The sequence below is a fragment of the Bos indicus x Bos taurus genome, chromosome 5 (genome assembly GCF_003369695.1).
Source record: "Bos indicus x Bos taurus breed Angus x Brahman F1 hybrid chromosome 5, Bos_hybrid_MaternalHap_v2.0, whole genome shotgun sequence".
NCBI classification, from domain to species: domain Eukaryota; kingdom Metazoa; phylum Chordata; class Mammalia; order Artiodactyla; family Bovidae; genus Bos; species Bos indicus x Bos taurus.
Genome location: NC_040080.1, coordinates 50,187,027 through 50,213,828, shown reverse-complemented (window position 1 = coordinate 50,213,828; position 26,802 = coordinate 50,187,027). Strand labels below are relative to the sequence as shown.

General features: G+C 44.7%; 1 protein-coding gene across 2 annotated transcripts in view; it reads left to right on the top strand.

Moving 5' to 3' along the window:
• Positions 1–26,802, top strand: part of RFX4 (regulatory factor X4) — a 172,319-nt gene that overhangs the window by 141,843 nt on the left and 3,674 nt on the right. Inside the window, exons 14-17 of one of the 2 annotated variants that reach the window (XM_027541886.1) lie at positions 1,619–1,738; positions 2,315–2,473; positions 18,550–18,712; positions 20,393–20,531. In XM_027541886.1, coding sequence (XP_027397687.1) covers positions 1,619–1,738; positions 2,315–2,473; positions 18,550–18,712; positions 20,393–20,531 — 581 coding nt within the window. Of the gene's footprint in view, positions 1–1,618; positions 1,739–2,311; positions 2,474–18,549; positions 18,713–20,392; positions 20,532–26,802 lie in introns of both variants that reach the window. The other variant, XM_027541887.1, reaches the window with a different exon arrangement.

Below are 26,802 nucleotides of genomic sequence, written 5' to 3'. Positions count from 1 at the left end.
ATCTTTCCCAGCATCAGGGTCTTTTCAAATGAGTACAGCACAAGAGAGGATAATACCACCTATCTCACAGTTTTGTTGAAAGAATGAACTCTCTGTTAAGTGCTTAGCAAGGTCCTTGGCATATAGTGAGCGTTCAATAAATCTGTGATGGCAGTCATAGTGGTGTTGATGATGATGATCAGATCGCGAGATAAATAATGCTGGGGAGTCTCAGAAGGCCCCTAAAAAAAGCAAGGGAAATGGGGGAAGGAGAGGTCAGTGAGAAGTGTTGGACACTTCACGGGACAGCAGGATATCCATGTGGAAATGTCCCTTTGAGAGGTGGAAACATGGGACTAGAGATGAGGGCTTGGCCCCTCTCTCCAACTGCAGATATGGAGTACCGTCCCACATGTGGATCCATGTCCATGGAGGCAGCACAACATGCAAGAAATGAGGGTTTTGAAGTAATGTATGCTGTCATCTTGAACAACTTGACTTTGCAGAACAGAAATAAAAGCTCCTACTTTTACAAAGTGGTTATAGAAACTGAATTACTGAATATAATATTTTGAGCACAAAGTCTGACACATTGGAAAAATCTTCCAAAATGATTGTTCATATCCCTCTTTATGAAATAATCTACTCTAAGTTTAAGATGAAGACTACTACTTAAGGATACCTAGTCTTTTCAAGCAATACCTTTTGTAAGCACCATGTGGTAAACAGAGGTCTCAGAAACACTCAAGGAAATAATTCATTTGTTGCTAACTTAAAACATCGATTATCGTCCTAGAATTATGTCACATACGTTGGTAGACACCAGTGAGTTAGAAGACAAAGTCCCTGCTGTGGATATCCTTACAGTCTAGTCATGGGAGTCAGAAGCTTGTGGAAGAGAGGAAAATGCAAGACACTATGTCCAGAAATGCTGAACAAAGTAAAGAGTGCCTGGACAAGGATGAGGACAGTGTGAGTGGAGGAGCTCAGATGCATTTTGACAGATGGCTCAATAGGTGCCATTTTTGATGATGTCCTATTAATAAATTGAGCAAGGAAGAGACTCACTTGCTCAATTTATTAATTGAGACACTTCAGTCCACTCAGTCATGTCCAACTCTTTGAGACCCCATGGATTGTAGCACACCAGGCCTCCCTGTCTTTCACCAACTCCCGGAGCTTACTCAAACTCATGTCCTAGAGTCAGTGATGCCATCCAACCATCTCATCCTCTGTCATCCCCTTCTCCTCCCACCTTCAATCTTTCCCAGCATCAGGGTCTTTTCCAATGAGTCAGTTCTTCGCATCACGTGGCCAAAGTATTGGCATTTCATTTGCAGCACCAGTCCTTCCAATGCATATTCAGGACTGATTTCCTTTAGGATGGACTGGTTGGATCTCCTTGCCGTCCAAGGGACTCTCAAGAGTCTTCTCCAACACTTAACCTTATGCTAAACCCCAGGCTAGGAGAGGAGATGGCAAAGGAGAGCAAACTCTTGACAACAAGGTGATTCGTACCTGAGCGGGAGATAGGGTCTGGGACAGGTGGTCAGACAACTGCTCAATGTGTTGTCAACCAGACCAGAGGGCACACCTGAGCTGAGATGGCTTACCTTTCATTTGGATCTCCTCTTACCAGGATCTTTTCATCTAATTCACTTGATGTTTGATGACTACGTGCTCTACCTGTTAGAATCGCTGCACTGCCAGGAGCGGGCCAACGAGCTCATGCGAGCCATGAAGGGAGAAGGAAGCACGGGTAAGCTGGCACTTCACTGGGACGTGCCCTCTTTCTCACATTGACTTGTATCCTTACGTCTGTGCTCTGTGTTTCTTCAGCTCCACATCCCAGAGAATTTAGTTTTGGTGAACAGGTCAGACGGTGGGAAACCAACAGTCTTTTCCTTCTTGAGAGTGGGCATGTGTGTATGCAGGAATTGCCTCGTGTGCCACCATGATGATGGGAAACCATCAAAGATTTTAATCAGAGGAGTGACATGATAGGGGCTTCCCAGGTGGCATTAGTGGTAAAGAATCTGCCTACCAATGCAGGAGATATAAGAGACATGGGTTAGATCCCTGGGTCGGGAAGATCCCCTGGAGGACGAAATGGCAACCCACTCCAGTGTTCTTGCCTGGAGAATCCCATGGACGGAGGAGACTGGCGGGCTAAAATTCATGGGGTTGCAAAGAGTCAGACATGACTGAAGTGACTGAGCACACAGCATGCACGTGACTTGATAAATACCACAAGAACATTTCCTTTTTAAAAGTCCCTTAAGGATAACTTGCCTTCACCTTTGGCTCTAAGAATCCACCCTTCTTCCCACAGCAGAAGTCCGAGAAGAGATAATCCTGACAGAGGCTGCCCCGCCAACCCCTTCACCTGTGCCATCATTTTCTCCAGCAAAGTCTGCCGCGTCAGTGGAAGTGCCGCCCCCCTCCTCCCCTGTCAGCAACCCATCGCCTGAGTACACTGGCCTCAGCACTACAGGTAATGAACGTCCCTCCAAGGCTCTGAGTGGGGAGATGATGTGTAAATCCAGAGCTCTACGGAAAAACATTCTCCCTCCAGCGCCCTCCCAGAACAGTGCCAACATCTGAGTATCCTCCTGGATTTATCCATTTATTCATCTGCTCATATACTTCTGATACTTCTGTTTTCAAGTTGGCAGATTAAGTACATGATAAAATCTCCAGATTCCCCCACCAAAAAAGAGAAACTAAGTCACTGACATGATTAAAATGATATAAAACACAGAGCACAGACATTTTGGAAAATGAGAAAGGGTTCTCTATGAACCAGAAACTGAGAGGTATCTCTGGAAAATGGGGAGACAGGAAGCCATATGAGAAGCCGTGGCAGTACTAAGGTAGGCGGGGCAGTAAGCAAGGTTCGAGCTAATGCTGTGGGTCCCCAAGGAAGGGGACAGTCCATCTAGCTGTGGAGACCTCACAAGGAAGCGGGGAGCTGACACTTGATTTTAACTGACAAAGGTATTACAGAAGGGCCTCTGGGCAGAGGACAGTGTATGCAAATGCACAGGGGCGGGAAGTGTGGGACCCTTTCAGGGAATGGTAAACTGGCTAAAATATGGGGGGTCATGAAGGCGTGTTTTAAGCCTGGGAAGGTAAATTCAAGTCACATCCCACAGGATCTTGCATGCCAAGATGCTTGAAAATGGAAGAAATGTTACAAGGATAATCATAGCTAGTTGTTAATATTTAAGTGTTACTTTACCATGAGCAAAGGACCCTCAGCATAATTCTTTTACTCGATTACAAGGTAACTATTGTCCCATTTTATGGAGAAGGAAAAGTAAAGGGTGGAAAAGAGTTAAATTCCCAGTCCCGGCAGGCACCAGAGTCAGCAGTTGCCATAAACAAATTTATTCATTCGGTCATTCAGCAAATGTCCTAGCTCTCAAGACTTGTGGAAATGATATATTGTATGTGGAATATGCAGTAAGTGTTGGGTAATACATAATAATGAATAGAGTGCATGTGTGTATGGGTGTGTGTTTGTGTGCACCTCTAGGTTTTCTCATGTGGTTAGAAATATGGGAATTAGATGAGGTAAGAAAAGTCAAAGTGCTTGGTTAACAGTGCAGCACTATCTAGACAGAAGCGGTTAGTGTTCGGATTGCCTATAAGATGAGGGCTGTGGCCAAGAGTGCTGTAGGAGTTCAGAGAGAGGAGCAGACCCTGTCCATCCCACCAGAACCCTGGGCAGGCAGGAGGGAAGCCTTTGGGAGAGGGGTGAAACTCAAAGGCAGCCTCAAGATAAGAAGGACTCAGCTAATAGAAGAGTGAGCACACAGGAAGGAAAGGCAGAGACAACTTTCTGCCGGATGGGCCTGGGTGAGGGTGCGGGTGAACAGACCAGACTGCGGAGTGGAGAGCTTGGTAAGTCTGTGATAATAATTCGTTATCTTTCCTTTTTTATTTTTAAAATATTTACTTGGCTGTGTCAGGCCTTAGTTGTGGCATGCGGGATCTTGGTTAAGGTACATGGACTCTCCAGTCATGATTTGTGAGCTCAGTAGTTGTGGCAGCTGGTCTCTCTAGTTGCGGAGAGTGGGCCTAGTTGCTCTGCAGCATGTGGGATCTTAGTTCCCTGACAAGGGGTCAAACCTGCCTCCACTGCAATGCAAGGTGGATTCTTAACCACTGGACCACCAGGGAAGTCCCTCATTATCTTTTCCACCCAAATCTGCTCTTCTACTCTGCCATTTGCCCCAGTACCAAATCTGGGAATCAGCTCTCCTCTCCCTCAACTCCTCCTGGATTAGCTAGGGTAGGCTAAGCCACAGTAACAGACCCAAACATGGCTGGAGTTAACACGATGGGAATCTATTTCACACAGGGTATCTCAGTCAGAGAGGAGGCTGTCTTTAATACAACCATTTGGAAATGAATGTTCCTTTCATTTGAAAATGAATGTTCAATGTGGGGCTCCACCATACCCCAGGGCATTGCTTCTCAAAGTGTGGTCCATGGAGCAGTGGTATGAGCATCACCTTGCGACTTTTTGGAAATGCTTGTTATCAGAGCCCATCACAGACCTACTGAATCAGAAAGTCTGGGCGGTGACTTTCCCGGTGGTCCAGTGGCTAAGACTCCATGCTTCCAATGCAGGGGGCCCAGATTCGATCCCTGGCCAGGGAACTAGATCCCGAACACCACAACGAAGATCAAAGATCCCAAGTGCTGCAACTAAGACCTGGATCAGCCAAATAAATAAATTTTTTTTTAAAAAAAAAGAAACTCTAGGGTGGGGCCCAGCCATTTGCTCAAGAAGCCTCCAGGTGATGGTGAGGCTGACTAGTTTGAGGACCACTGGCTTTGGGCTTTGTTAAGTCTGCAACAGCTGAGAGAAATGGAAAGTGGACCTGAAGGAGGAAAAAGCCACTGATAGAAGCCCTGGCCTGAAGGCGGCACGTGCCACTTCCACTTACATTCTCTCAGTGAGGACTTTGTCACATGGCCTCATGTACCTGCACACAGAGGTGGGATATGTGGATAGTGAGCCCCCAGGCGGGAAGGGGGACAGATTTGGGGGAGACAGATGGCATTCTCCTCCACATCTCCCAAGGCCAGCTGTTCTAACCCAGAGCTTGACTGACCATTCCTTCCAGTGCACTGCTGCCACCAGGTTCAGGCCTTCCCTACCCCTCACGGGCGTCCACAGTGACTCTGGAGCTGCATTCCCTCCAGGTTAGAATCTTGCTCCAGACCCTCATAACGTGGGCTTAGTTACATCACAGTTCCAATTAAAATACACGGGGAATGAAATTATGTGTTTGTGAAGATCAAATAGGATGAGATTGTTGTGTTTAGGTCCTGTCTTTTATCTGTTCATTCAGTCACACGTCTATCTATCTATTCATTTATCCAATAGATACTGTGGCAGACTTTATTTTGGGGGGCTCCAAAATCACTGCAGATGGTGATTGCAGCCATAAAATTAAAAGATGCTTACTCCTTGGAAGGAAAGTTATGACCAACCTAGACAGCAGATTAAAAAGGAAAGACATTACTTTGCCAACAAAGGTCTGTCTAGTCAAGGCTATGGTTTTTCCAGTAGTCATGTATGGATGTGAGAGTTGGACTGTAAAGAAAGCTGAGCACTGAAGAATTGATGCTTTTGAACTGTGGTGTTGAAGAAGACTCTTGAGTGTCCCTTGGACAGCAAGGAGATCCAACCAATCCATCCTAAAGGAGATCAGTCCTGGGTGTTCATTGGAAGGACTGATGTTGAAGCTGAAACTCCAATATTTTGGCCACCTGATGTGAAGAGCTGATTCACTTGAAAAGATCCTGATGCTGGGAAAGATTGAGGGTAGGAGGAGAAGGGGACAACAGAGGATGAGATGGTTGGATGGCATCACCAACTCAATGGACTTGAGTTTGAGTAAACTCCGGAAGTTGGTGTTGGATAGGGAGGCCTGGCGTGCTGCAGTTCATGGGGTCGCAAAGAGTCAGACACGACTGAGCAACTGAACTGAACTTATCCAATAGATATTTCTCAAGTGGCTTCTATGAGCTAAACACTTCAGAAGTTGGTGATACAAACAGGTGAACTGTGGTGCCTACCCCTGGGAGTTTATTGTTAGATGCCAGGGTTCTGATGGGGCTTCTCTGGTAGCTCAGCTGGTAAAGAATCAGCCTGCAATGCAGGAGACCCTGATTCAATTCCCAGGTTGTGAAGATCACCTGGAGAAGGGATAGGCTACCCATTCCAGTATTCTTGGGCTTCCCTGGTGGCTCAGACAGTAAAAAATCTACTTGCAATGCTGGAGAGAGACCTGCATTGGGATCCCTGGGTTGGGAAAATCCCCCAGAGGAGGGCTGGCAACCCACTCCAATATTCTTGCCTGGAGAATCCCCATGGACAGAGAGCCTGGTGAGCTACATACAGTCCATGGGGTCATAAAAAGTTGGACGTGACTGAGGAACTAAGCACAGCACAGCACAGGGTTCTGAAGATCAAGACAGTAGTTATAATGACTGCTGAATTGGAAGAAAGGTCAGAGTTAAGGAGCACAAAGCAGGGCCTCCAGCCTGTACTTGAAGGATCTGGGGAGCCAAATAATGAGAGAAAAGGTATTCCAAGCACAGGCTTGGAGTCAAGAGACAGCATGTAATTTTCAGGGAACTTCAAGTATTAATATATACCCCAGGAGACTTTTGTTTAATTCTTTCCCAAATGTTTCCAGAGCCAGAGCTACTTAGAGAGGAAATGAGCAGATGCTTAAAGCCTATAAGGTGCCTGCCCTCTTTTCCATGTTGCCAGGGACAGAAAACGTGCTAACCACCCCAGTGGCCCTTCGTCAGGGACAGTTCAGGAGACGGGTTCTTCAGAGCAGTGATGGGAAGCAGGGTTGTCCGTAACTGGCATTAGATGGAGCAGTGGTTTCACTTTGGGTCCACAGCTGGAGAGAGTCCTCCTCTTCAGTGGAAATTTCAATGTGAGCATCACCACATTTATTTACATACGTGTGTGCTCAGTCATGTCCAACTCTTTGCGACCCTTGGGACTGTAGCCCACCAGGTTCCTCTATTCACAGGATTTCCCAGGCAAGAATACTGGAGTGGGTTACCATTTCCTTCTCCAGGGTATCTTCCCCACCCAGGGTTTGAACCGTGTCTCTTGTGTCTCTTGTGCCTCCTTCATTGCAGGCGAACTCTTTACTGCTGAGCCACAGGGGAAGCCCTTATTTATGAAGATGCACCTCAAATCGCATTTCATTTTCTACTTTGAGGACGAAGAATTTGACTCCCTCCCACTTCCCTCCCATTTTTCCCTCCACAGTGGGTTGCTGTAGTTCCTGCTTAGAAGGCTCAGGAAGAAAAGTTGTGCAGAAAAGAACAACTTTATCCGCTGAAAATAAAATGGGATGAGAACTTGAGCATTGTTCAAGCTCTGTTGCTGCTCAGGGGTTCTTTGGAGGCTGGAATTGGGGGTCTCCTTCCTCAGGAAGGAAGGGCAGTGAGAGCACCTAGAAGCCACTTACCTGAATAATCCTGCCCGTGCACACACCTCTCCCCACCCCCCATCCCCTACTGCCTGGCAGACAAGCACGTCAGTCAGCCAGTGATAACATCCATACTTCTAAAATCAACAGGGAAATTATGCAACTGGGATAGCTGTGCATTATGAAGCAGAAACAATTTGAGTGGAATCTTTTGGTCAACCTAGCAACAGATCAAACAAGAAGACTCCAAGGCAGTAAGGGGAAAGAGGAGTGTGAAGGAAAGAGTTCTAGGATCTCATCATCTTTCTCAGCCAGCTCGCAAGTCTGCCGCTGGCTTTCTTTGTACTAATGTGGAGGCCTCGAGGTATGGCAGGTGTGATAGTCAAAGGCACAGGAATATCATAAATGTGTTGAGAGATTTCTGTGCAATGTGTTCAGGCGTCGTAAAAGTAGCTTCTTAGAAATACAAATGTGAAACAGGTTCTCCTCAGATGACTGTAACCTTTGAAGATTTTGGCACATTCCAGCTTTGTTCTCAGATATCTCCAGGGGGCATTAAAAATGTCATCCTGTATAAAACTATCTGTAATATTTTTCTCAAGTACCACTTTTGAAATACTCCATTGCTAAATTGGACTGGACCTTGGCATGCATTGTGGCTCATGGTCTTGGAAGAACCACAAGCATAATTTCCTAACAACATGTATGGTTTTATAGATTCTATAATATAAAGCACGAGTTATCCATGGTATACACCTGAACATTAGGAAATCTATTACAGTAGGCTTAAATTTGGGAATATGTGTATTTTCTGAACAATATTGTACATTGGAAAACAATTATTGGAAATCTTTTAAAATGCATTTGTCATGTTTTTTTAACTCAGCATATGGTTTTCATGCTCAGTTAGTTTTTATTTCTATCTTTAAATGATTGCTTGATTTACATACTATTACTTTCCAAAAAGTGGTTAAAATTTTTAAAAAAAGCAAAACCATTTTGTTTTTAAAAGGACCCAAACCAGGAAGCAAGAAGTAAAGAAGTAGAAAAAATTAAAACAACTCTTGGGTGAAACAGCTTATTAACATCTTAAATGAAATTTTGTGTGATTCAGTGACTCTGTTGGGCTTCCAGCACTCTGAATATCATTGCTCAGATGATGTACATATTATCAAGTTCAGCTCCTTGAGTATTAGAGCCAATCAGGTGTTTGCAGGTCTTCCACAAACCAGCATCTCACTGTTGATGGACACTTCCTCATTTTTTCAGCTGTGAAAAAGAGAACAGTATTATGTCTGCTTGGTGAGCACAAAAAGAACATTAATTCATTGCACATAACCTTTGGGGATCCTTTGATACAAGGAATACAAAGTAGGGTGAGAATGAGCTATGACTCACTAGGAAAACCACGTCCCACCTTTATCTGTATGTAGTGCTCTGTCCATCCCTATATGGATTTCTAAATATGTTTTTTAAAAAGATTTATTTACATATGTATTTCTGGCTGTACTGGGTTTTCATTGCTGTGCCCCGGCTTTCTCTAGTTATGGCAAGCAGGGTCTGCTTCTCCTTGCAGTGCACAGGCTTCTCACTGTGGTGGCTTCTCTTGTTGCAGCTCGTGGACTCTATAGAGCACAGGCTCGGTAGTTACGGCACACAGGCTTAGATGCTCCGTGGCATGTGGACCAGAGATGGTCCTTTGATGGACCTCCTGGACCAGAGATGGAACCTGTGTCCCCTGCACTGGCAGGTGGATTCTCAACCACTAGACCACCAGAGAAGCCCTAAATATGTTTTAAGATGGTATTTATTCATTGTTTTTAAAAGTCAGAGGGAAAAGGAAAGGCATATCAAGCACCTCGAATTGCACATGATGCACGGCCAGTTTTGACTGGGTATGTCAGAGTCTATGGCAATGCCTTGAGAGACTGCGTAAATGGTTCCATTTTAAGATTTCCACAAGGCAGAATCAAGCCCATTTATCCTTTTTTTCCCCCTAATGTTGGTGGCATGCCAGCTCCCTCATGACCCAGCAAGGTTCAGAAACCTTAGCTTACTTTAAGGAAAACTGGCGCTTCTCCGCCTGAGGAGCATGGCAGGTGGTTCCAAACTGAGCAGCCCACTTAACATGACACTGGGCTGCAATTCTTGAATGTCTTTAAAAGCAAAACGTTAAAATCCCACTCTCTCCAGGTCAGGCCACGGAAGAATTCTAAGAGCTCATTTATAATGTCATTTTAAGTATGCCCTCTTTCAGCAATGACAATAAAAGTTAACTATTAAACTCATGTTTTCAACTTCCCATCATGGGTTCCCTACAACACAAAACCAGCAAATTAAATCACTGAGATGCTAGGATGCCTAAAGAAATAGAGGCAAATTCCTCATAAATAGCCCTAACTGTAGAACATCTGGCCTGCCCAGCTGCGTTTTCTCTGCATCCGTTGAGGATGTAACAAAGATAACTGGCCCCTAGTCTTTCCAAATAACAAAAGCTCAGTTATTCTGAGGGAAGCCGAAATGAGTGGGAGCTGGTGGTCACCACAGCCCTGCCACAGAGCCGCCTGACTCACTCACAGAACTCAGAATGGTCCCTGCCAGTGAATTCCTCCTCTTCCATCCCTGTTGCTTCCTTTTCTCTAAAGGAACAGGATTAGGAAATAGAAGCTGGCATTGAAAATAGATTGTTTAATCTGCCCCTGACTTCACACCACCAAGGTCTTGGCTTCATGTTGGGATCTTTAGATATGTTTGTTCATTCATTTGGTCATTCATTCAGCCACAAGTAATTCCATGTCTAATCTGTGCCGTGTCCTAGGGTACAAAAGTGAAGGGAAAAAAAAAAAAAGAACAGGTGCAGTTGCTGTCCTCATGATACTTATATTCTAGTGGGTAAGAGAGTCAATATGGAAGTTAAGCATCAGGTAACTATATAATTTCAAATGGTCATAAATGCTATAGTGGCATCATCTTAATTGGGTGGTCAGAGGGGGCCTCTCTGAAGATGTGACATTTGTCTGAGACCTGAAGTGTCACAAGGGGCTAGCCACATAAAGACTGGGGAGAAGAAAAGATCATTTTAAGTAGTAGAGTACAGCATGTGTACAGGTTTGAGGCAGAAGAGAGCCTGGCATAGTGAGGACTGACTGGTGGGTATAAATGAGGGGGAGGGTACAGGAGAGGAAGCTGCAGAGATGCACAGAGGCCAGGTCATGAACCAACTTCTCTCTCTGGGAGCTGATTCATTTGCTGCCCCTCATCAGTTTTGTCAGTCTCATTTTGGCCACGGAACTATTGGTAACGTGTAATTCAAACAGATGAGCTTTTCAACTTAGAAAATATTCTTCTTAAGCACAACTACCTTTAGGATAGATGATAGCCAGTGGGGGTGGAGTTAGATGTAAAATCTTTCTCTTCTCAGTTTTGAATGTTATGGGAAATGTTTGTTTAGTGTCAAATACTCTCAAGCAATCCTATCCAAATAGAACTTTCTGTGATGATGGGAACTCTTTTTTTTTTTTTTTTTCTTTAACCTGAGCTGTCCAAAACAGTAGACACCAGTCACTTGGGGCCACTGAGTAACTGAATGCAGTTAGCACAATGAAGGAACTGAATTTTTAATTGTATTTAATTTTAGTGAATTTAAATTTCTACTGGCTACTGTATAGGGCAGGCAGCTCTAGAATCTAGATGTACTTCTAGGAGCTTATTTCTCAGGAGGGTACTAAGAAAGGCTTAGGTTGGCCCAAAACCTGAGCAACATCTGTGATGGTTCATAGAAGCCTTGTGGGGAAAAGGTTCATGTGATTTAGTCCAAGACCTGAAGGAAGGGTATGGCCAGATAGACTAGGAAGCAGTTTAAATGTTCACAAGTCTGTACCGGAGTCACAACTTGTGATCTGTAATGGCCCCGAACATGTGAAACACGTGATAGGAGGCATGTTTCCTGGAGGCTCACTGCTCAGAGTGTGCTCCGTGGACCAGAGCATTGTCATCATTTCAGTTCAGTTGCTCAGTCGTGTCCGACTCTTTGCAATCCCATGGACTGCAGCATATCAGGCTTCCCTATCCATCACCAACTCCCGCAGCTTGCTCAAGCTCATGTCCATCGAGTTGGCAATGCCATTCAACCATCTCATCCTCTGTCATCCCCCCTTCTCCTCCTGCCTTCAATCTTTCCCAGCATCAGGGTCTTTTCCAGTGAGTCAGTTCGTCGCATCAGGTGGCCAAAGTATTGGAGTTTCAGCTTCAGCATCAGTCCTTCCAATGAATATTCAGGACTGATTTCCTCTAGGATGGACTGGTTGGATCTCCTTGCAGTCTGAGGGATCACTTAGAATCTTGTCATCATTTAGCAGCTTGTTATACATGCAGAATTGATGGCTCAACTCCCAGTCTCCCAACCAAATCAGATTTGCATTTTAACAAGATCTCCAAGTGATCCAAATGCACACTCAAGTGTGAGAAGCAATTGTTACTGTTGGGTTCTGATCCCCCTCTGCCACTCACCTGACCAAGTTTTGGGCCTCAACTTTCTCACCTGAAAAAGGTGGTAATACTACTTACTTCAAAAGGTTGTTGTGATGATTCGATGAATCAATATATAAAAAGAAACTAACGTGAGGCCTGGTCTATGTTGGATGATCATTCATTCATTTAACAAATTCATTATTGATTTCCTATTATATTCTAACCATCCTCCCTGTCCCGAGGCACCCTCTTTTTAAAGCAACCCCTTACAAGAAAAAAAGATCACACATATAAAAAACGCAGGGTAGAAGAATGTTTTATTGAGGATGGGAAGGAAGGAAAGTATTCCTCTCCAGTAGTTACAATATTATCACATGGACAACAACTATCATTACAGCATTCTCAAATCCTATAGGATCTTTAGAGGATTCTCAAAGATCAAGGACATTCACCACTATTCTCAGACTTTTAATTAGAGGTGGTGGACCGGGGAGGGGAGAAGAAGAGAAAGATACGGAAATTAGACAAACAGGGAAGGTTCGTTATTGTTTTACCAACAAATAAAAAGCATTAGAGCTGTCTTAGAAATGAGGCACAAACTGTTAACTGCACAGATTTTCTTTTATTAGTTTCCTTGAAGAAGCAGCAGCAGCAATTCTCACTGGAGGTCCCACCGGTAGGAAAGGGAATGCAAGGGGTGTTCTTTTCTGCTCCCTAGGCAGAGAGGGTTTCTCACCCAAGCCAGTAGGTGTTAATCTGCTTAAGCCTGCCTGAGTGCATCTGTTAGCTTGCTGGCACATGGCCATTTAGGGGTTTTGTTTCCCAGACCACAGGAGCCCATTTTTCCAAGAGTTCCACTAGCTTTTTGTTTGATAATGTCTATTTCTAGCAGCATTTACTCCTTCAACAACAAATTCAATGGAACAAAAATTTACTGAACACCTACTATTTGGCAGACCCTCTGTTGGGGATACAGAGATGAATAAGGAGCAGTTGCCGTGCTCCAGAAACTCACACAAAAGTAACTTCTGCATTCTCTCAGGTGATGGCTATTCTCACTGCGTCTTCCTACTGCTTGAGGGTGGGTGGGGGGAGAAAATCCTTTGGCTTCCTTGGTTGCCCCTTTTAAATACCCACTGACCTCACTCTGCTCTCCTGAGGGCCCAGGGGCTTGAAGGGTTAATTACTTGCTTGCTGTGGCTGGTTCATTGTTTGCCCAAACTTCTCACCCCCTCCAATTCCGTTTCTAATTGTGAAATTTGCTTAATATATTTTAATAATGCTTTTCTTTTCACAGAGGCAATATACATTCTTTATAGAAAAATGCAGATAAACCAAAAGAAGATAAAATATTAAAACCGTTCTCAGCAATAACCTGTTTTTAATAAAAAGGGTACTTTAAATTATAAATTATATGATTTTATATGAAGTTCAAAATACAGAGGACAGCAGTCACCCATAATCCAATCATCTGAGACACAGGCATTTTATTTATTTATTTTTCCTTCCAGTCTTCTTGCATTTATTATAAATGACAGCTAGCATATAGCCTGCTAAAGTCATTATCTTTGCAGGGGGAAATATGGTATTGATGTCTAAACAAGAAAGGGGTACTTTTAGCTGTACTGGTGGATAAGGATTTTGTGATTTTGCAGAAAGACATGAGTTTAGAAGTTTACTCATTGTTAGTTAAGTCACTGTTGCTATTCAAACATTTCATCCCTAATGACAGAATGTGACCCAAGAAACTTGTCTTCTTTGGAATCTGAAATGGGAAATAAAGAAATGTTTACTTTAATAAAATCTGATATGAGACTTCCCCGGTGGTCCAGTAGTTAAGACACCATGCTCCCAATGCAGGGGGCCAGATCAGGAAATTAAGATCCTGCCGATGGCATGAAACGGCCAAAAAAAAAAAAAAGTCTTATAGAAGAATACCTGAGTTCATAAGAGTGCTTGAATAACATTAAAAGCCTACCACGTGCCAGGCTCTTTGACATATATTATCAGAGTTAATCCTCATAACAGTCATACAAGATAGGTGTATCTATTGCTAATTTACAGATGATGAAATAAAGGCATATAAATTTTAAGAGGCTAGCTCAAGATCTGACAACCAGTGCGTGGCAGAACTAGGACCCAGAGCAAAGAGACATTATGGTAGAATTCCACTTTTAAATGAAAACCTTTTCTTTATCTTCCCAGAAGAATTTCAAGATAAAAATGGTCTGCTGCAGAAAGTACAAGATTGGAGGACCAAAGTTTTCTCTTTTCAGTTCAGTTCAGTTCAGTCGCTCAGTCATGTCCGACTCTTTGCAACCCCATCAACTGCAGCACTCCAGGCCTCCCTGTCCATCACCAATTCCTGGAGTTTACCCAAACTCATGTCCATTGAGTTGGTGATGCTATCCAGCCATCTCATCCTCTGTCGTCCCCTTCTCCTCCTGCCTTCAATCTTTCCCAACATCAGGGTCTTTTAAAATGAGTCAGCTCTTTGCATCAGGTGGCCAACTGGAGTTTCAGCTTTAACATCAGTCCTTCCAATGAATACCCAGGACAGATTTCCCTTAGGATGGATTGGTTGGATCTCCATGCAGTCCAAGGGACCCTTAAGAGTCTTCTCCAACACCACAGCTCAAAAGCATCAATTCTTCTGCGCTCAGCTCTCTTTATAGTCCAACTCCCACATCCATACATGACCACTGGAAAGACCATAGCCTTGACCAGATGGACCTTTGTTGACAAAGTAATGTCTTTGTTTTTTAATATGCTGTCTAGGTTGGTCACAAGTTTCCTTCCAAGGAGTAAGCATCTTTTAATTTCACGGCTGCAATCACCATCTGCAGTGATTTATTTCACCTTAAAAATGACCTCCGTTTAACAAGTTCTTTAGTCTTCCATGTGCCTAAAAGGAGGTGTCTAATCCTATTCCCAGTACCCTTCAAAATCGGTTTAATCATTTCTATTGTATCAACATTCTAACACTTATCAGAAATTAAGTTGATGAATTTATTATCACTATTAGTGATTTCTTAAATTACCCTTTTTTATTCTCACCATCTCATAAAGTTCCTAAGCCTCTTGAAGGTTTTAAATTTTGTCAGGTTCTTTCCCCAATCCCTAGCACTTTCAAGGTATCCAATTAAAAAGCAAATTAAGGGAATTAGTAGTATGTATGGACTAGGTCAACATTAAGGTCACTGTCTAATAATCTTCAAAAAGACCTGGGTAGGTGGAGCCCAATAATCTCCTTACATTTGTTTAAAGCAATTTGTTGGATCCTTAACACCTGTTGAGTTGAGTCTTGAGACGTTATTTGGAGAGCCCATTGGAGCTCCATCGCCTGAGCTTTCTTTGTCCTCTCTCTGTTCTTCAATCTTTTTTTTCTTCTTGTTTTCCCTTTTTCTTCTTTTTTAAAAAAAAATTTTATTTTAATTGAAGGCTAATTACTTTACAATATTGTAGTGGTTTTTGCCATACAGTGACATGAATCAGGCATGGGTATACATGTGTCCCCTATCCTGAACCACCCCCCAACCTCCCTCCCTATCCCATCCCTCAGGGTTGTCCCAGTACACTGGCTTTGAGTGCCCTGTTTCATGTATCGAATTTAGACTGGTGATCTATTTCATATATGGTAATATACATGTTTCAGTGCTATTCTCTCAAATCATCACACCCTCACCTTCTCCCACAGAGTCCAAAAGTCTGTTCTTTATATCTGTGTCTCTTTTGCTGTCTCGCATATAGGGTCATTGTTACCATCTTTCTAAATTCCATATATATGTGTTAATATACTGTATTGGTGTTTTTCTTTCTGACTTACTTTACTCTGTATAATAGGCTCGTTTCATCCACCTCATTAGAACTGATTCCCATGCATTCTTTTTAATAGCTGAGTAATAGTCCATTGTGCTTATGTACCACAACTTTCTTATCCATTCGTCTGCCAGTGGACATCTAGGTTGCTTCCATGTCCTGGCTATTGTAAACAGTGTGGTGATAAACACTGGGTTACACGTGTCTCTTTCAATTCTGGTTTCCTCAGTGTGTATGCCCAGCAGCGGGATTGTGGGTCATATGGCAGTTCTATTTCCAGTTTTTCAAGGTATCTCCACACTGTTCTCCATAGTGGCTGTACCAGTTTGCACTCCCACCAACAGTGTAAGAGGGTTCCCTTTTCTCTGCCCCTTCTCCAGCATTTATTGTTTGTAGACTTATTGATAGCTGGCATGAGATGGTACCTCGTTGTGGTTTTGATTTGTATTTCTCTGATAATGAGTGATGTTGAGCATCTTTTCATGTGTTTGTTAGCCATCTGTTATGTCTTCTTTGGAGAAATGTCTGTTTAGTTCTTTGGCCCATTTTTTGATTGGGTCATTTATTTTTCTGGTATTTAGCTGCATGAGCTGCTTGTATATTTTTTAGATTAATTCTTTGTCAGTTGTTTAGTTTGCTATTACTTTCTCCCATTCTGAAGGCTGTCTTTTCACCTTATAGTCTCCTTTGTAGTACAAAAGCTTTTAAGTTTAATTAGGTCCCATTTGTTTATTCTTGCTTTTATTTCCATTACTCTGGGAGGTGGGTCATACAGGATCCTGCTGTGATTTATGTCAGAGAGTGTTTTCCTCTAGGAGTTTTATAGTTTCTGGCCTTACATTTAGATCTTTAATCCATTTTGAGTTTATTTTTGTGTATGGTGTTAAAAAGTGTTCTAGTTTCATTCTTTTACAGATGGTTGACCAGTTTTCCCAGCACCATTTGTTAAAGAGACTGTCTTTTCTCCATTGTACATTCTTGCCTCCTTTGTCAAAGATAAGGTGTCCATAGGTGCGTGGATTCATCTTTGGGCTTTCTGTTTTGTTCCATTGATCTATATTTCTGACTTTGTGCCAGTACCATACTGTCTTGATGACTGTAGCTTTGTAGTATAGTCTGAAGTCATGCAGGTTGATTCCTCCATTTCCATTCATCTTTCTCAAGATTGCTTTGGCAATTCAAAGTTTTTTGTATTTCCATACAAATTGTGAAATTATTTGCTCTAGTTCTGTGAAAAATACCATTGGTAGCTTGATAGGGATTGCACTGAAGCTATAGATTGCTTTGGGTAGTATACTCATTTTCACTATATTTATTCTTCCAATCCATGAATATGGTATATTTCTCCATCTATTTGTGTCATCTTTGATTTCTTTCATCAGTGTTTTATAGTTTTCTATATATAGGTCTTTTGTTCCTTTAGGTAGATTTATTCCTAAGTATGGTGTCTTCAGGGTTTTCTATGTAGAGGATCATGTCATCTGCAAACAGTGAGAGTTTTACTTCTTCTTTTCCAGTCTGGATTTCTTTTATTTCTTTTTCTTCTCTGATTGCTATAGCTAAAACTTCTAAAACTATGTTGAAAAGTAGTGGTGAGAGTAGGCACCCTTGTCTTGTTCCTGACTTTAGGGTAAATGCTTTCAATTTTTCACCATTGAGGATAATGTTTGCTATGAGTTTATCATATACGGCTTTTATTATGTTGAGGTATGTTCCTTCTATGCCTGCTTTCTGGAAGATTTTTATCATAAATGGACGTTGAATTTTGTCAAAGTCTCTCTCTGCATCTATTGAGATAATCATATGTTTTTTAATCTTTCAATTTGTTAATGTGGAAGAAATAGAAAATCTTAACAGACCCATGACAAGTATGGAAATCAAAACTGTAATAAAAAATCTTCCAACAAACAAAAGCCCAGGACCAGATGGCTTCACAGGTGAATTCTACCAAAAATTTAGAGAAGAGCTAACACCTATTCTACTCAAACTCTTCCAGAAAATTGCAGAGGAAGGTAAACTGCCAAACTCATTCTATGAGACCACCATCATCCTAATACCAAAACCAGACAAAGATGCCATGCAAAAAGACAACTACAGGCCAATATCACTGATGAATATAGAAGCAAAAATTTTCAACAAAATTCTAGCAAACAAAATCCAACAACATATTAAAAAGATCATACATCATGACCAAGTGGGCTTTATCCCAGGGATGCAAGGATTCTCCTTTTTCTTTTAAAATTTTCATTGAAAACCCTTTGGCCACCAGTCTCTGTACTAAGCACTGGTGACCCAGTGGTGGGCAATATAGGCAAGGCCCCTACCCTCATGTAGCTGACAGTCTGGTGGGGAGGGGGTTCAGACATTAATTCAATCACACTCATGAATGGCTGTAAGGTTATAAATTGTGGTAGGCACAATCATGCTGTATGGGACCTGACTTAATGGGATCTGGGGTTAGGAGACAGCTTCTTCATATTGAAATAGGAAGAATGAGTGAGTACTTAGGGAAGACTGAGGGTTCCAGGCAATGGAAATGGCTATGCAAAGGCATGTGTAAAGGCCTTGTGGTGCTGAGAACTGTGGTACTCCGGAAAAATGAAAAAAAGCTATGGTGGCTGGATCAGAGGTACAAAAACAGGGAGTGAGGGATGCTTCTGGTAAGGTCAGCAAGAACCAAGACACAGGATGTGTAAAGATTCTGGCTTTCAGCTAGAGAGCAGTGGGAAACCACTAGCATGCTAGAGAAGAACTGGGGGAGTGAGAACTGCTGGTGATGATGCATCTTCACTTATCTTTGCAGGAGCAATGCAGTCGTACACGTGGTCTCTAACGTACACGGTGACAACAGCAGCAGGGTCCCCGGCTGAAAACTCTCAACAGCTGCCCTGTATGCGGAGCACACACGTGCCTTCCTCTTCGGTCACACACAGGATACCAGTTTATCCCCACAGAGAGGAGCACGGGTAGGTGGCTTTCCTGGGATGTTGTTTTACTTTTGCTTTGAAAGGGCAGGGTTTACTCAGCAGTGGTTTCCGCAGAGGACAAGAAGGACTTGCCCTTTGTTGAGGTCTGCCCACACCTTGTACGACTAGCTTATGCAGTCCCCTCAACAACCAGATGAGGTGGGCAGGTGACCCACTTGACAGATGAAGAAACTAAAGCTGGACTAAGTTCACTTCCTCAGGCCACACGGCTGCAAAGGGTGGGGCTGATTGAGACTCTGTCTGCCTCCTTTAGGAAAGAAAATGGAAAAGTCCCTTTCACCAGCTCCCCTGGGTGGCTACTTTATAGGCGTATAACATACAACTTCATGGTGGGTCCAAGTCTCAATCAGCAGGGGGCTTCCCCACCCAAGGCTGGGGGTCCCTGGAGGACAGGGCTTACTCATGGGGTTCAACTCCAAGTGGGTTCCAGTGGTGATTTGGACCCTGAATAAATAAATCATTTGTTTTGCCCATATTTTCCCCCAAATCTGTAGTGGTGTTACTGTGATGAATAAGTTACAAATCCCCTTAAAAGGGTAACCTGAATCATAGCAGCTTTTTGCCATTTTGCATTGTCTTTATGAAAAGACCTTCCTCCTCCAGTGTCTACTGTGCCCTGATCTGAGAAACAGTGATGATGTTATAAAGGGCCCTCCTTCTCAAGAAGGTGAGACTTGGCTCTGAGGGCACAGTGAGCCTCACAAACCAGGTTCCAACAAACCAGCTGTGGGGGACACAGGAGGGGAGGGAGGAGGACCACTCAGGTCCCTTCCATGCAGTAACTGAGGCCTGACTGTGGGCATACTTGGAGTTAATTCCAAAGGCTCAGGTCCCCCTGCCAGTCAGTGAAACAGCCATTATTTTCTCAGGGATCCCCTGAGAGTATTTCCCCCACACATTCAAAATCGACTTAGAATTGTTTCAGAGAGCTTTCAATTCTGCAGAAATGGCAGCACAGACACTCATGTGGTCATACACCAGCATCTTTGATGTAAAGATGTTATTAAGAATAGTGGTAACAGTGTTCTATGTTTCCAAAGCAGTATCCTATGTTTACAAGGTGTCTTCACATATACGACTCTCAGAGTAGCCAGGTGCAGCATTTTTTACAGATGTGAGAAACAAGGATGCAGGTAGCCCAAGGCCCCACAGCTGGGAGCTGGTGGAGCCAGGCTTAGAACCAGAGGCTGACGCCTGGTTGGCCATGGTGTTTTCCTCAGGAGAGAGCTCAGAGAAACACACTGCATCCTTCCCCAAGATGGAGAAGCAGAGGCCTGAGCAAAACAAAAACATAAGTCCCAAAGTAATTTCTTCTTTTTTTTCCTATTTGACTTCAGGCTATAATGTGGGGCTTTTTACCACAACAGGAGACAAGGTCTCCATCACTAATGATGTTTTGCTCAGGGCTGGTTTTCATTCCCTGCGCACTCACTGGGTGGTGAGGGAGGTATGCTAAGGCGAGAAGAAGACCCACCTGGGAGTTTGACACTATCACAACAAAGCCACAGAATGGAGATGGTAGGAAACAAGGAGAAAAAGAAAAATGAAAAACAAAAAGAAAGAAATGAAGGAGTAGATGAGGTTGATTTTTAAAGGTGTCAAACTGCTTTGTTCTCCCTGCCATTACTCACAATATTCCATGCGCCTCCTGCGTTTTAGATACACGGGAAGCTATAACTACGGGAGCTATGGCAACCAGCATCCTCCCCCGATGCAGAGCCAGTACCCAGCTCTCCCGCACGACACAGCCATCTCAGGACCGCTCCACTACTCCCCATACCACAGGAGCTCTGCGCAGGTGAGTCGGTGGTCCTGCTTGCCTGCCCAGGCCTTGGTGAGCTTGGTGCCAGGTCTAGTCAACACAATAAGCACCTTCTGCATACTGTGTGTGCAGCCTCTGTGCCTCCAAGGGAAGGCTGGTCTTTTCCTCAGTGCCACTTCGTCCCTCCCGTGGCTGCCCACAGTGGGTGCTCAGTCAGCGTCATCCCAACTTGCTTTCACGTACGTGGGTACCGACCATGTGCCTCTAGTTCTGTCCTCCCTTTGACCTTTCTCCTGGGAGCCAGTCAGCAGTGAGGTCTGTTACCCTTTTTTCGGGCAGCCACCTTCAGACTGGATCTTTTGTCTCCTCTCCCATTGCCCCTTCCTGGTGCAGTCAGACCTTTATCAAGTGCTGTCAGGATGCTCATCTCAGCATCAGCCTAAATGGTCTCTCAGTTTCACATCTGTTCCTTTTCTGTCCAGCAGCCCAACCACAGACTCTTAGTAGAAGAGTCTTCTTGAAATGGACCCCTAACACATCATTCTCGGGCCTTTGGCTCTTCACTGTCTCACAAGCCACACTGATCCTCTGTGGCCTTGGTGAACGGGGATGGTGGTTTCCGCTGTTACACCAGTGTTAGGCGCTCTCCATGCCTCAGACGCTTTGCTGTCTACTGGCCCCAAACACAAGTGTTACCAGTTCCATCCAGTTCCGCATCCTTGGTGTCTCTGGACCCTCACTGTCCTTGCCTCAGATCAGGTCTTTATCTAACTTAGACGGTGACCAAAGCCCTCCCATCTGTCTCTGTGTCGGTAACTCGTCCCATCCTTGGTCCGTCCTCAGTACTGCAGCTGAGAGAACCTTTTGGGTAAAACAAAACAAAACAAAAACCTGGCCACAACACTCTTCCTCTTTTGCATATCATCGCTGTGAGGGTCAAGTTCAATTCCTTAGCACGTCTCTCAAGACTCATGACCATCTGGGCTCTGCCTGCCTTTCTGGCCTACCAGCCACACCCAACCTTTGTCCCTCCATGCCAGTTCATGTGCAGCTCCCTTGGGTCTTTGCAGATGCTGTTGCCTCAGGCTGGGATTCTCTTCCTCCACCTCTTCTGCTTATTGTTCAGGACAAGCATCCCATTTGCTGACACTGTCCTTGTCCTTCTTCCAGAACCATATTAGGTGCCACTCCTCTGTACTCAAATGGTGCATTGGGCTTTCCACTATTGGTATACTTCTCATCACTGACTTTCCTGATACCTGCAAGAGACCCCAAAACTTCTTGAAGGCAGAAATTAAGTCTAGGATCCTCAGGTCACTACACTCATCAAAAAGAAAAGCTAACTGTTACTGAACACTGTCCTGTGCCAAGCACCTTCTACATCCCCATGGTAACCCTTGCAGAAAGGAAGTGAGGGTAACTTGGTCGAGGACTTAACCCCAGGCAGCGTAACTCTAGCTGTACAGGCTCCTGAGCCCTAGCCTCTGTCATTTAGAGAGAGCACTTGCTGCTTAATTTAACAGAGGAGTACACAGGAGGTGGGTCAGCAGAGACAACTGTTGTGTGAGGCAAGCAGAGAGGGAGCCACGGTAGGTCTGGGAGACATGATGAGAGTTCAGCCTAGGAAAATGCTTCTGCAGCACTGATGAGACCAGGAAGTAGAGAGGGGACTGGGAGAGCAGGGAGGCTGCCAGGGAAGCACGAACAGGAGTCTTAGAACAGAGGTGGCAGGATGTGAGCTAAGTGGAGGCTGCAATTACATCAGCTGTCAGCACAGACTTGCCTCCGAGGGAGGGCGCTGAGCAGAGTGTAGCCACAATAGATGGGCACTTGGGGCAAACAGGCGTCTGTTTTGATTTCTATCCGCAGTCCCAGGGGAGCCCTGGGACAATCCCCAGACAAGCCAAGAAGTTGATTCCTCTAAACCATCACCTGGGGCATTATTATAGGTCTCCATCTGCGTCACACGGAGACACCCGCTCCCTAGGTCCTGCTTCTCTTGGGACCAGGGTCTGTGCTCCCCACGCTGACCCCCTAAATGACTAAGAGCTGCCGCCATAGACTGGGTCACACTTTCACAGTATAAGCAGCCCATCCATCCATCCATTTATTCATTCCCCCATGACCGTCAAGTACCTACTATGTGGTAAGCACTGCCCTAGCCTGTGAGAATACAGGGAGAAGGAGATGGAGGCAAGCCTGCTTTGAGAGAGCTTCCACTCCAGTAGGAGACCCTGGCGAGACCAAGCTGAGATCCCAAGCCACAGCTCCCAACCCCCTCATCTCTCCTCATGAAACTTCTGGAGCTGGTTTTTCTGAGTATCAAATTTTTAAAGCCTTTTGCCATAAAAAGAAGCCACGGGCTCCTAAATGCCCACGCAGCCCCCAGTGGTCCAAGACAGGCCATAGCATCCACTGTGGAAACCACAATGGTCCCCAGCTGGAGCACCATCATCTAATCACTCATCCTAATTGGAGAGCTGGGGACTAAACGAACGCCCATAGAGGAGCTGCTGAACCCAGACTGGGTGTGGGAGGCCACAGGGTCCTGTAGCCCCTTCACCACCATGCTCTGTGACTCTTCGGTCCTTTCACAACCTCTGACCCCCACCACATACTCACACCCTGCAGTTTATGGTTAATGCCTCCGTCTCCACTTGTAAAGTGGGGTGGGAAGACGTTTAGTTACACCACATCTCTGCCCAGGTTGATGGATGAGGTCAGGGTTTCTCCTGGGGAAGGTACTATCTAGTACTTTCTAAATCCCTCCTTTTTTTTTTTCCACTCACATTGATGTACTGTTGAGGCACTTTGAAATACATAGGCTCACTCAAATCTCAGAGCAACCTCCCAAAGAAGGCATTTTCCCCACTTTTTAAAGATGAGGAAAACCTCAGAAGGTAATCTGCCCCAGGTCATGCATCCAGTAAGTGACCAAGCAGATTCAAAGGCAAATTCTCCAAATCTCAACCCCAAGCCCGTGGCACTGAACACTACAGGGTGTGTGTTTTGGAGGGCAGGAGGGAAATTCAAAAGGTTACTGCAGCTATTTTCAATAAGCTTCAGGTTCCCAAAGAGAAAAAACACACACCAAGATACTGTATTTCTTCCCTTTCCTGGTTCTGTGGTTTAAGGTTGACCACAAAGGAAAATCTACTGTAGGGCTAATTAGTTTTAGCTTCCCAGAGCAGAGGTCAAGCCATTCCAATCCTGAATACCAAATATCACACTTCATTATAGCAGACTCAGTGGGGAAAAGATTAGTCTGAAGTAAAGAAAAATCATAATGATAAAATATGGTTAAAGAATGCAATTGGTCATTAACACAAGACACTATTTTCTGCAAATAAATGCCTACTATGTTAGTCTTAAAGAACTAATACAACATCTTTGTGAAATCCAGTTATTGCAGACACCCCAGCATTTATATACTCAAAATAATGTGAAGTCATTTGTTTTTTGAACTATGGTACCGTGTGCCCTTGTTTCTACTATTCATTTGTACAAGACATGTTTTCTTCATGAGTACTACAGAGGTAAACCTCCACACTCCTGCTTGAATGCTCATAATTCCTCAATTAGCAAGTCCAGATGGATGAGGCTGCACAGGGAAAGGTCTGAATTATTCCAGAAAAACACCCTTCTATGCTGCACTTGTCCCACATCAAAGTAAGTGAACAAGGAACAGTATCAGCAGCCCCTTCCCAGGCGCCCCATCCTCACGCCCAACCAGAAAGAAAACAAACGTGGAACCTCTACCTGTCAGCAGCCGTGAATGTGAACTGGGCTCTTGAGCTCAAAAGCCGTTAGACCAACCATAAGCAAACTGGCTAGAAAGTCACTTATAGTGAACCAGAAAGTTGTTGCTCATTTCTCAGCTGTATGGCCAAGACCCAGTCTTACCAGCTGGTCACACAGCTCTCACAGTGTCTCCAGTGCCTTGATCTCAGAGGCACAGTGATTGCTACAAAGTTTGCTTAGCATGCTCCACTTTGGGGTAGCATCCTGGGCCAAAGGTGAGTGAAAAGAGAAAAAACAGATTTTCTCTGACTGTAGAGCCAGGCTTCCTGAGTTCAAATCTCAGCTCGGCCTCTGATTAACTTGGTGCCTCAATCTCCTCATCTGAAAAATGGGGATAATTCTAGTACTTATTTCATAGGGTTGTTGCAAGGGTTGAGTGATAAAGGTTAGGACAGGGGCTGGCTCATAGTTAACACTATCTGTGTATATTACTATGATTATTCTTTGTAACCACAGTTATTATTATTTTTTGTAATTGTAGAATTAATATCTATCTCCCTCACTATACTAGCCCTGTGAAGGCGAAGGGGTCTAGGTCCTTCCCCTTCTGACCATTATATTCCCAGGACCCAAAACAGACCTGGCTCTTGGTTGGACCTCAGTATACAAGGGTCAGTGAATAACGGGATGAATGGATCCTTACTCTGGCAGTAAGTTTTGTGTGACCGCAAGATCATTTATCCCTCTCTTGACCTCAGTTCCCTCAACTGTAAAATGAGAGGTGGGATCAGATAGTCAATCACTTAGGGCTCTTCCTATCATTAGTGGACCACGAACCTATGACTTGAGGAAGAATAATATTCATAATTGCAACTATGTTTTGAAAACTTATTGTGTGGAAGCTCTGGGGCTTCTCAGGTGGCACTAGTGGTGAAGAACGCACCTGCCAATGCAGGTGACATGCAATATGGGCTCGATCCCTGGGTAGGGAAGATCCCCTGGAGGAGGGCATGGCAACCCACTCCAGTATTCTTGCCTGGAGAATCCCATGGACAGAGGAGTCTAGTGGGCTACAGTCCATGGGGTCGCAAAGAGTCGGACACGACTGAAGTGACTTAGCACGCACGGACACACTGTGTGGAAGCTCTAAGTATTTCACATGTACTAATTCAGTTAATCTTGACCCAAAAAGCTCTGCAGATGTGGACCGTCTGGCACAGATTTGGGGGAGCTGTGTCCTGGGTGGGGGACGCCTGTTGGCAGGACTTTGGGCAGTAAGAGCCGCCTTTCATGGGAAAACAGGGGGCCACCTTTCACCCGTTCTCCAGTAGAGGCCCGTTTGGTGAAGGTCAGGGATAAAGGGCTCATTCTTCTCTCTCCACGTGCAGGAAAGTCAGTGCTTGGTGTGAGAAGTCACTTCTCAAAATAGAACTTCCTAATATGGTTCCAAAGAAGCTCAGGGTCAGTCTCAGCAGAGATGGACTCACACCCTGGTCCCTTGAGGGAATCTTTGCCCACTTGTGCACACACACACCCACACATGCCCACAGACACCCCTCACGTACCTCCCACAGGGTGGGGACTGGGGACTCACCTCCATTTTCACATCAGTAGCAACAGTCCTTGATCTGACCTAGAAAAGGGTAACTTCCAGTTAGGGCCTTCAACAAAAAGCGCTTTTATCCTGGACAGAGCTCCGGGGACCCCAGGGTTTGTGCCCAGCATCTGGAGGAGCCCCGTGAACCCAGATGTGAAGTGTGAGAGGTGAGGCGGGTGCTCCCACTGGACGGAAGAGCAACTTCACTGGTGGCTTTAATGGCCGGGCTGGACAGCCGGCACTCCAGCCTCTCAGCTTTCAATGGTCTCTTCACCAAGGGGAAGACGAGGCACTGACTCATTTGCAATTAGCTGACCTAACGGGACAGAATTTTCCAGGCCGGATCCTGTGGTAACAGAATTTTATTGTCACACTGGGGATATTTTGAGCCCGTCTCATTTCCAGGCAATTACTCTTTTGAGCCTGTGACACAACCCCTGGGCACAGCTGCATTGAGGGGCCTTGATTTGGCACAAAAGCCACACTCTCTTGGGTTCTGTGGGGAGGAGGCTGCGAGTCCACGTAGTGATACAGTCCCTACACAGGCCAGGCAAGCGAGGCGCCTCTCAGGAGCATCAGGCTGAGGCCTGGTTGGAGTTACCAGGCCCTGTGGTCTGCAGGGGGAGGAAGGTACTTAAAGGCAGAGTGACAGAGAGATTCAAGTTTAATGCGCTGTGTTCCAAAGGAGAGTCTTCCTCTCTGAATTCTCTGGACTACAGTTGTGTGGTGGCTCCTGCCTTGTTTGGGCCAGACTGAAGTTGTGGGGAAAGAGCTAGCCCAGGCCTGGGCTCCCCTGCCAGCTCATCCACTAGCTCACCATGGGCTCTGCACCTCATCCTAGCTGGATCCTAGCTGTCTCATCAGTGCAACGTGGGGTCGGAGTACATGACCCCTGAGGTTATTTCTAGCGGTAACAACCTAGGGTTCATTTGCCAGATAGTAATGTGGCACCTGCTAGGTACCAGGCAT